The 11,936-nt window shown below is 35.8% G+C and overlaps 1 protein-coding gene across 1 annotated transcript; it reads right to left on the reverse strand.

Annotated features, from left to right (window-relative positions):
- Window positions 1-9,559: 9,559 nt before the first annotated feature.
- Window positions 9,560-11,275, reverse strand: LOC131025597 (uncharacterized). Its single transcript, XM_057955395.1, has 3 exons — window positions 11,257-11,275; window positions 10,236-10,576; window positions 9,560-10,159 (listed from the first exon to the last, which is right to left on the reverse strand). Exons 1-3 carry the CDS (start codon window positions 11,273-11,275, stop codon window positions 9,560-9,562), a joined length of 960 nt encoding a protein of 319 aa, XP_057811378.1.
- Window positions 11,276-11,936: the final 661 nt, after the last annotated feature.

The raw sequence follows: 11,936 nt of genomic DNA on the forward strand, positions 1-11,936 counted from the left end.
GTATAAATACCTCAAAGTGTGGGGGTGTTTAGCTAAGGTAGAAGTGCCTTTACCAAAGCAAGTTACAATTGGACCTAAAACGGTGGATTGTATCTGCATTGGTTATGCACTTAATAGCAGTGTCTATCGTTTCCTAGTGCACAAATCGAAGATATCCGATATACATGTAGGGACAACGATAGAATCAAGAAATGCTATATTCTTTGAAAATATCTATCCCAATAAGGATAAGGTTGTATCTAACTCAAACAATGGAGTTGAATGTGAAGCTACATGTTCTAAACCTATAGACGTAGCTAGCAGTTCTACACAAGTAGATGATGCTACGAGTTCTAATCCTGTACCACCTAATAGGAAAAGACCAAGGTCTAAACCTGTGGATGTAGAATCGAGACGTGGGGAACGAGTTAGAAAAGCTAAAGTCTATGGACCGGATTATGTTGTCTCAATGTTAGACGGCGAACCGGTGACGATCAAAGAAGCTTTATCTGGCTCTGATGTAGCTCTATGGAAAGAAGCCATAGATATTGAAATTGATTCCATTATGCAGAATCATACTTGGGTGTTAGTAGATCTACCACCTGGTTGCAAAGCTTTAGGATGCAAGTGGATCCTAAAGAAGAAGTACAAAAGCCCAACTTGTCGTTCAAGGTTTCAGGCAGAAAGAAGGGTACGATTTCTTCGATACCTACTCGCCTGTGACTAGGTTGACATCTATTAGGATGCTTCTTGCTATTGCTGCTTTGCACAATCTCGAGATTCACCAAATGGATGTGAAAACTGCGTTTTTGTACCGCGAGTTGGAAGATGAAATTTATATGAAGCAACCTAAAGGGTTTGTAGTACCTGGGCAAGAGCACAAAGTATGCAAACTCCAACGGTCTTTATATGGATTGAAGCAAGCACCGCTTCAATGGCATTTAAAATTTGACGGTGTTATATTGTCAAATGGATTTAGAATCAATGAGTGTGACAAGTGTGTCTACATTAAGAATTCTAATAACATCTATGTTATTATTTGTCTTTATGTAGATGACATGCTCATCATGGGAAGTAATTCCCGAGTGATTCAAGAAACGAAAAATATGCTAAGTAAAAACTTTAGCATAAAAGATATGGTCTTAGCTAACGTTATTCTTGGAATTAAAATTCTAAGAAAGCCTGATGGCATTGCTATAACACAATCTCACTATGTTGAGAAAGTGTTAAAGAAGTTTAATGCTTTTGACAAGCCAATAGCTAAGACGCCGTGAGAACCTAGTGTACATTTGAATGTGTATAAGGGAGAACCTGTTGATGCAACAGAATATGCTAAGATTATTGGGAGCTTGATGTATCTAACAAATTGCACTCGTCCCGATATAGCATGCTCGGTCAACAAGTTAAGCAGCTTTACCGCCAATCCTAGTAATGAACATTGGAAAGCTCTTGAGAGAGTTTTGAGATATTTGAAATATACTCAGAACTATGCAATTCATTATACTAGGGAGCCCCCTGTGCTTGAAGGGTACTGTGACGCAAATTAGATATCTGATGCAAAAGACTCGTTCTCAACGAGCGGTTATGTGTTCACTGTGGGGGGTGGTGTTGTATCTTGGAAATCCATGAAACAAACTTGTATTGCTAGATCGACCATGGAATCCGAATTTATAGCTTTGGATAAAGCTGGTGAAGAAGCCGAGTGGCTTAGAAATTTCCTCGAGGATATTCCATGTTGGTCGAAACCTGTGTCGTCCTTGATAATTCATTGTGATAGTCAAGCTGCTATCGAACGAGTACAAAATAATTTGTATAACGGTAAGTCGAGACATATTCGTCGACGTCATAATATCGTGAGACATCTGATCACAAGTGGAGTTATCACAATTGACTATATAGGATCAATTGATAATATAGCAGATCCATTGACTAAAAGTATCCATCGAGATCAGATGTATAAGTTGTTAGGGAAAATGGGTTTGAAATCCACATCTTAAGGATGATCATAGTGGAAACCCAACCATGATGACTGGAGGATCCCAAGAACTTGGTTCAATGGGACAACTAAGCTATGAGAATCCGTGTGTTGAACACTCGATTTGCTATTCCTCGTAGAACAATGAGTGTTCAGAAACCTGCATGTGGTGAGGTTAAGTCTTTGACTTTTAATAACTCTAGAATTCCTCAATGAGGACAAGTATAGCAGGATACTTGAATTAAGAGTTACCTATATAAGTGTGAAGTGTGGCCGCTTCGATTGAAACATTTATGAATCCAAATGGGTGTTCCAAGGCCTGTAATGGACACAAACGTAAGAACGAATGAGGATTGAAGCAATATTGTGTCAATATTGTTGACTTAGTATACACCGAGGAGGACTAGTTTAAGGAACCATATCCACTAGGCCGCCGGTATACTCGATAAGATTGACAATGGTAGGTTCAAAGCCACAAGCTACCTTTTCAAATGCAACGTTGTTTCTTAAGAGGACTGAGCTAAGTGTTTGCATACATCTGCATACGGCTTTCTCACTCATGTGGGGGATTGTTGGAAATATAGTTTTGACCATATCTGGAAATTAATTATTTAATTAAATATTTATTATTTAATTGAAATAATTATTGTATGTTAATCTACGTCTCGAGTAGATGAACGTGGTATACTTGAAGTCTCAAAACCGATTTCTGGTGAGTGAGATATTGTATATCAAAATTTGGATGTTGAGTATGGGAATAACACTTGGAAGTGTTATCCCACATTGGACGACGACGACGCCGCCGAATGGGCGGCTCGGGTACGGGCCGCGACCAAGGACTTGGATCTTGGCATTTGGTACTTGGGTGGTGTTTGGGTCCAAACTATATAGTTTTTGGACAAAATACTTTGGGCTTTATCTTCTCTTCTTGGTTGGCCCAACTGAGCTTATTTCCAGCCCAACCACCGAAGCCCATTAGGCCAGCCCAAGACAGCTGAGAGGCAGAACAGTCTCGCCCAGCCTGTAGCAGTTTCAAAACTGCACAATTTTGAATTATGCAATTGATGCAGAAATTTGAATTGTGTAACATCCATAACAGCTCCTTGCTGTTTAATATTTTTCGAATCCTCCATATGCATGAGAGTTGCCTATAAATAGGCGTCTAGAGCATGGCATTTGATACATGAAACTCTGCATTTTCCTCACTCACTCTCACTGCATATTGCTCAGTTCTTAATCCTATTTCGTTTGCCAGAGCTCGTCAGATTGTGGTGCTACTTCTAATGAGACGTCGCCGTTTTACCTTTGGGGAAGATTCGCCAACACCGAGAGCACTACCGGGGCGATAATCTTCTTGCGGGAAGAGTTTCATCTCGACTCGGCATTTTCTTTCCTTGTCTGTTTATTTTCTTCCCAGAACCAGCTCGGTAGAGCAGAGTAGCAGATCCAGAGCTGCCGAACTCCAGCACTGCCGAACTCCAGCACTTCCGAACACCAGCGCTGCCGACTCCAGAGCTGCAGAACTCCAGAGCTGCCGAACTCCAGAGCTGCAGAACACCAGAGCTCCGAACACCAGAGCAGACCAGCAGTTCCAGAGCTGACCAATAGATCCAGAGCATACCAGATCGACAGAGCTAGAGCAGCGAGCTCAGTTTCTTACAATATATATATATATATATATATATATATATATATATATATATTGGGATAAGTTCTACTGAGAAGCACAAATATGTTGAGAAGTGAGAAGCAATCTTGTGCATTGAATTTCAGCAATCTAATGGCCACGATTTGCTGATCTTGTTGGCGTCCTAATTTAAGTGAAGGATATGATAGTAATTTAAATATCAATCATAACCGTTACATATCTTATTTGATTCCATTTCCATATCAAAATATTAAACAAATATAATTATTTATGAAATTTTTGATTTGATTACATGGTTGTTTACATTTCGGGCACGTTTGCTGCGGTGTTTAACGCTGTATTAGCATATTAATCTGCTAATACACGAGCGTTTGGTGGCTTTCTGCATAACACAGGCGGCCCAATATTATGCAAGGGCCCGGGCCTCTTTACGTAGATAAATCCCGTTTAGGAATACGCCACCCCCTCTGATACATAAACCACCAGAATTATCTTGGATGGAAATCTCATTTTTGCCCTCAAATTCAAATATTATCAGCCCTAAACAACGGTGTCGCTTCTTTCAATTCCCCATTCTCTACATTGTCGCTGCTGTGTGTCTCCGACGAAGAACTCGACGCAAGTTTGGCTGGGCAATACCAGGAATCATTTTCACGCCGGAATCGACAACCCCGTGCGGTGCGTAAATTAATTTTTTTATTCGAAACTGATTTTTATTTGTATTTCAGAAAGAAGAGAGCATACAAATCATTTGTGAGTATTCAGTTTTTTTCGAAAAAAACTGTACATAATCTTTATGAAAAAAATTGTGGTTTTAGCATTGCTTGGATTTGAAACTTACAAATTCCATTGAAAATTTCTGACTCGTGAACATGAAATCGAAAGGCCCGAGACTTGTGACCACTATTTTCTACTTATTTTTTATTCAAAGGTGACTCAAATTGACTTCGAATTATCTCTACGCAGCCGCTGCTATTCTCGTCGACGAAGAACTGTACTCAAGTTTTGCTGTGCAATACTAGGAATTAATTTCACGACGTAATCGACAAGGTGGAATGTGCTTAACTCGTTTTTGTGATTGGAACCTGAAGTTGATTTGTGATTCTGCTTGTCAGATTTTTTTTTGGAATAAACTGAATACAATCTTCATGAAAAAAATTGTGTTGGATTTTTTTTAATCGAAATTTACTAATTCCATTGTTGCATTCACTCGTGTAACAATCCCCACGAATTCCAAAAGCAATATACGACAACCACCAAAGAATTTTGCTCCAGTTTGGCCATGGGAGTTTAGGCTCGAAAACTGTTGGATAAAATGCTTCAAAGAGATGAACAATATTTATTTCTGGTATGGCATCATTCTAATGAAGATATGTGTGGTCTTAGACCATCACCCGTTTCTGATAAAGGACTGAATTAAAGATGTACACTGTATATGTAATAGAGATAAGTTGCTATGTGCGCAGTTTTGATGTTTGTGGGGCAGTATTCTAGGTGAAAAATAATCTGCTCAAGATTTACTTTGTTCGTTACTATTTATAGCATTCTTCCTTCCTCAGGTTGATTTGAGTTACCATTTATTCATTATTCCTTTTTAGTTATAACTTTGTAAGTACAATTGTGATATTATTAGAGTTGAGCAATAATCTCTCATCTAAAGAGATACTAACTGTTGCATATTTCTTATATTTGTTTCCTGTGTAATGGAATTATTTTACTCCATACTTGGACAGACTTTATGGTGACTTGATGCAACAAAATCGACATTTAATCTTACTTTTCATGCTTAGCATTTGGTATTCAGTATAATTACTTCTTCTTGCTCATACTCATCATTTTCATCTCTACTGGCAGTTGCCTGGCCGCACAGATAATGAGATTAGGCCCTTCAAGTTTAGGCCGTTGAAATATTCTTTTACAGTTTTCGATTCAGTTTAAATTAATTGGATAAATTTGAGCATGTTATATATATATATATATATATATATATATATATATATATATATAGGGGAGGGCTATTCAGAAAACTCTTCTTAGACTATAATATAAGAACTAATCCTGACCGTACACATCAATCATTGAACGACTGTGATTACATTTTGATGGGTTGTTTCATTCATAAGATACAAGCTGATAGTTCATAGCCAATAATCGATAGAGGGTATAATAGGTAGTTGACTTTTCATTCTCCCTTATTTACTAAAACGGTTCTGAAATTACCGCTATTAAATATGGTAATTAAGATTTGATCAATGCACTCGAAAATATCACCAACTTTACCGTGTAGATTCAAAAAAAATTCATATGGAATTCAATTTAATTTGATATCGTTGCAAAATCCGAGGAATAATTATTACCTTTAATAAAAAATTACAACTAATGTATTAATTTTTTTTTCAACCAAGATCTGTAAGATTTGTATGAACTATTGTATTTTGTGGCTCCGAATATTTGAAAAATAAATTTTTGTATGATATCGTTCATGTGTATGTTTAAAAAAATTCGTATGATACGGAGTTGCATGAATTATTTTTGATTATTGTACGAATTATTTTTTATTTATGTATGAACTATTTATTTTAGCCTCACCCTATATGTGTTGCATGAATTATTTTTTATTTTTGTACGAATTATTTTTTATTTACCTACGAATTATTTTTGGTTTACGTATGAATTATTTTGGTTTTCGTACGAATTATTTTAGCCTCAACTCTAATTGTATGAATTATTTTTGATTTTCGTACGAATTATTTTTGAATTATTTCCGTACGAATTAATTTTGTGTGTATGGAATGTTATGTATTTGCTAAAACGCAATTCCCTTATTTAAAGAAAAGATAACTATTAAAATATTGAAATTACCATTGTAGACTAATAGTACATCTGGCGTTAATTGCATACTTTAAGATTATTAAGATCTGGCCGTTGAAATATGAAAATCATGGGGCCTATAATGGTTCTTATTTTATAGCTTAACTTTGGTTTTTATTTTAGCCTTTCCCTATATATATATATATATATATATATATATATATATATATATATATATATATGGAGAGGTTCAAGAAAGAACCATAAATAAAAGAAGACCGGAGAACCATTTTCAGCCATTCGATCATCAAGATCTACGGTGGATGCATCATCTTGTTGGATGAATGCAGATCCTGGGTTCGAATCCTGAAGGGAGCATTTTTTTTAGTGCATTAATTTTAACAGCGAATACATTAATTTTTACAGTGGATGCATTAGATTTGATGGTTCTCCTGTTCTCACAAATAATGTAGTTCTCTCTAGTACCACACCCTATATATATATATATATATATATATGTGTGTGTGTGTGTGTGTGTGTGTGTGTGTATGTTTAAATTGAATATAGCGTAAGTTATATATACATCAATGCAATACACTAGGCGCATTTAGTATATATTTGGACGGCTGATAGGGGTAGACAAATCAGGTCGGCTGGTTTAGAGCTTGAAAAATCTAGCCATTTGATTGAGGGACATAAATCAGCGAATAGAGCAGCTCATTTTCTATCTAGCAGAATTTATAGTTATAGTTTTCGATCAACCACGCTTTCTTGGACCAATTAGGCTAATCAAGTAAGATATTCTGATGACTAATCAAATATTTTCGAGGTACTATTGCAGTGGGGTAGGATGATCACCTCAATGTGATTATTTTGTTTAATTAGGCTAATAACATCATAATCACCAATTTCTTTAGCGCATCCGCTTTACTAAAGTATGTCATTCTTGTTATTGCCACACTGTAAAGATGAAATCATTATCATCATTAGAGTTGTGACTCATGCACATATGTATCTCAAATGCAGATACTCTTTGTTGTGATAGAACTAGCAGAAGGTCAGATACATGTGTGATGAAATGGGATAAAATGCTTCATAGAGATGGCTTTAGGCCGTTGAATTCTTGTTTTATAGATTTCGTTTTGGTTTTAACTGAAATAGAGGAAATGCTATTAGTGATAAGGTGAAGTTATTAGTGCTTTCTTGCGTGTATCCGACCACCACCATTGAATTATGTTCGAGTTTATCATCATTGGACTTTAGGTCCTTTAACTGTTTGATAAAATGTTTGATAGAGATGAGTTTTGAAAACAAAAGCCTGCATTTGTTTTTTTGAGAACATTTCCCTTAAAATTATTAATAAAGTCAATTTTTTTTTTAATTTTTTTGAGTGGATAAAATCTCAACTTGAATGTACATCATAATTGTCTATTAAAGAAAAAAAGAAAATGAATTTTCAGATGAAATGTACATAGCCATATTCACATGAGACATGGCCCTCTTTCTTTATTTAGCTGAAGTTTAAGTTAAAATAATGATTGTTTTCTCCAAATTTAATTATTGGCTTTCAATTATTTTATTATAAGATACTAGTACTAATTCAAAGTCCTTTTTGCACTTGTGAGTCCATCTTAATTTTATCATGAGACAAGTTTGCTGAAGTGTTACTGTTATGTAGTGTTTTCATTTAATTATTTGGAAAGACATGGTCTGTTAATAGATGTTATATTTTCCTAAAGTGTGTTGCTCGGAGCTCTGATCCGAATCTTCTTTTAAGTTGTATTGTTGCTTCTGCTCTTGATAGTATATCTTTAGGCATGCTGTTGGTGTGCATGCATCATCTTTTAAACTCAACAATTCAATTTCTTGTATTTCGAGATGTGTTTTTTGCTCATACATCTGTTTTTGTTTTTGGTCGTCCCAGGAGCAACAAATTCTTGCTCCGGCCCGCGTCCGTAAAGAATACCCAAACAATGGGGTTGAGGGCAGCTCATGCGGGTCGTCGTGGAGTCCTTGGAGATAATTGAAAAAAATTTAGCATTATGAATTTGGAGGCTTTATCGTTATTGATTCCAGTTATTTTTCTGATTTCCATGATTACGTTCCAAAATCAATTTGACATCATAGTACGTAGACGAATTCTCCCTATATCTACGACTTTGTTAAATTTTATTGAGTATCAACAATCACTCCTTTGTGAAAACCAGACCCTGTTTGTCGATAATTTCTATTTCTCGCTTGCTGTGAAAAACTACAATCTCAGCTCAAAACACAAAGAAATAAATAACTGGGATTCAACTAATTCTAACCTATATATCCCACGCACATAACTAATCTCAGCTCAAAACACATGAGTCTTAATTAGAATTGCATACCTATAATTTTTTTGTCTGCAAAATTCAAAAACACTGCAGCATAAATTTACGAGCTCACCAACTATGACCATAAAAACCATGAGACAGCCTGCAATTGGACCTGATCATGAGGAATACAAGAAAAGCTGTTGAGAACTACACATCTAATTACCAGTCGATTGTTTTTATTCTTGTTTCTTCATAAACATTAATTAATCTTACCTTCATATTGTGGTCGTCTGGTCGGTCGAAAGGATTCCATGAAGTAATCTGCATTTTCCAGAATACAGAAAACCATCAGCATAGAAATGGAATTTTATACTTGTTAATTGAACTTGTGAAATTAAGCAGTCTTACCCCAGCGGTTATAGAGATCAGAATGGGGCTCGGCGTAAGTAGCAATGCCATTTGGCTCCTCCAGAATACAACCAAATTTGCACTTTCGACAAAGAAAATTACTACTCGAAGACAGAGTAAATCCATAGAGTCTTCGCCAAGCTGATGAAGCTGCTGCGAAATCCATAGAGAAAGGTTGGGGTTTTACTTATAGTTGAGTAATTTACATCCTTCAGAAATATCACAATTAATCTTATGAAAATTAAAGTATCACTAACATTGTGGGCAATAATCTTGAGCTTCATTTGGAAATAAGGCATCGAAAAAGTTCAACTAACCAAATATCCTAGATAAATTCAAACACAAAAGAAGCATAAATTGAAACAAATCATGTTCAAAACAAAAGATCTTTCACATAGTTCACTCCATATGCATTGTCTTATGAACAAAATACCATCACTCCAAATTACTTCCACCATTGTACTTATTCTTCTTCTCCTCAAGAAGGTGGTAAACGTACTCCTTCTTCGCATCTTCGGGTAGACTTGTGAACACATCTAGGAGCTCAACTTCTTTGGCTAACATTTTGGTTATTTCGAACTTCTCTTTTTGGGACAATCCACTGATTGAATTCAGTTGAGCATAGATCTCCTTCCTCGCCATGGAGATATCTTGATCATGGCCCATTCGACCTGCGATTGTGTCAAGTGAAATTTTAGTGTCGCGGCTGATTTCGGCCATGTACTCAAACATCTTGTCGCCCCCGCCACCCTTCTTTCTCAATTTCTTAGGAGGGCGTACTTCAGACTCGGCTTGCTGGGTTTGGCTAACACTGTTAGCAAGAGGTACGTCTTCATTCACATCATCTAGCGTGACATGGTAATCACCATCGACGTCCTGAGGTTGGGTGAGATTGATGTTGTGATACATCTGACGTGATGCCTCCGTTAAATCTTCAGCGACATCTCCGGTGGCCCTGTCCTTCCCGAAGATTTCAGACCATTGATCAAAGTACTTAAAACTTTTAAATTGCATGTTTTTTGCATTGCCATCCACCTATATTTAATAAAATCCAATTACAAACCCGTGTACACAATGAAATTAAAAACCACAAACATTAATGGTTCATCACCTTCCTAATATGATCCCACTGCTCATCAGTGGCATCGATCATGTGCGTGCCCTGCACGTTGAAGCCTACGCCAGTAATCTTCAACATGTTCGTTAGTGAGTTATAATCCTTCTTCCAAGTCGTTATTTTTGAATTTATATGCGGCATGCCTTTCAAGTCGGTTGTTGGAATTATTATTTTAATTGACTCCTCCAATTTCTTCAAGTATCCCGCACGAAATCCGTTGTCGGATTTCCAACCTTCAGCTACTAACTCCTTCAAGGCCGCCAAAAGAACCTCTTCCTCCCTACTTGACCAAGCTCGATGTGTCGTGTTTGTCTTATTAATCCGACCACTGCTATCTGTGACGATTTTAACATGATTGTGAGTGAAAGAAAAATGAACTGTGTATTATTTATTTTGCAAGAATTAGCTAGTAAAAGCTATTGTCGCATAAACATAAATTTTCGCTATGTTAATATATGATGGAATGATGGCCAAAGTCGAAGAACAAAATTTGCATTTGAATAGAACCTAGATAGAACATCATGGATACTATTCATGAGCAAATGAGAAGAGCATGACAATCTGAATATAGCAATTAATCTTGCTTAAAAAGTTGCTTTACATAGTAAATTATTTTAATTACCTATAGAGCTACGTACGTAGGCTAAAGTGAAACAAAGAAATTTACTAAAATAAATAATAAGCCAAAAGTAAGCTCTATCAACAAGAAAATTGTTACACACATGTACAAAAATGAAGGAATGATTAATTGATTCTAATCACTTAAACGGGTTTCATCAATTAACTACCAGATATTGATTGGCATTTCCTCGAACACCTGCTGTGCACTCGCCAAACCACAAAAAAATGCAGAAGATATTGGATACGTGAGCAATGCTTCATATAGCTATTCAATTCCAAGAGGTTTAAGGAACGATACCATGACAAAAAAAATTAGAAAAACGCAGCAGTACAAAAATTCGGATGCATCAAAATTTCATGCAAAAAAAATCACCATGAAGTATTGAATACTCACCTTGCATCCCAGAACTCATGTTCTAGTGCTTTCGAATTGAAAATACACAGCCACAGACGTCAACAACAATTCTGGAACCCAGTCTATTGCGGTATTAGAGCCGTCTCTGATTTTGGCGATATTTATGTGTTGATATATCGCTGAGATTTTGTACGTGGGATTAATCCACGGAAATCATGGTAATTTCTAATTTAAACATAGGGCAAATATGTATTTTTATATATACTGCAATAATATTAAACCCTAATCCAGAGGTTGAAATATGCTACCAAAATAGTGGGTTGTTTATCCGGATATATATCAAACGTGTGTAATCTCCTGAATTCTAGCTTAAGTAACCGCAACAATATTAAACCAAGGTAATCTATAGATTTGAAGCAAACGTGCCGTTCAGTTCAAAGTAATGAAATATTTTACGTTATTGATATTTTTGACATCCAAACACAAATTTGATATTTTACATTTCAGTTCATAGTAATTATATATACTTTGATATTTTTGATGAACATTACTTATTCGTTCTCCGAACTTTTTTCCTTTATTGTGTTTTAATTTTTGTGAACATTACTTGATATACAACTTCTTCGTTTAAGTTCATGCTTACAACATGTACGTTCAACGAATAGTATAATGAATTTTTAATATATTTTGTATGAACAAATAGTTATATCCTTTGAACT

This window comes from Salvia miltiorrhiza, chromosome 5, assembly GCF_028751815.1.
Source record: "Salvia miltiorrhiza cultivar Shanhuang (shh) chromosome 5, IMPLAD_Smil_shh, whole genome shotgun sequence".
Classification (NCBI taxonomy): domain Eukaryota; kingdom Viridiplantae; phylum Streptophyta; class Magnoliopsida; order Lamiales; family Lamiaceae; genus Salvia; species Salvia miltiorrhiza.

What these genes read in the sequence shown, in the direction of transcription:
- LOC131025597 (XM_057955395.1), bottom strand. An exon ending in AGTGGGATCATATTAGGAAG is followed by an intron (nt 10,160 to 10,235) that starts GTGATGAACCAT and finishes TATTAAATATAG; the next exon opens with GTGGATGGCAATGCAAAAAA.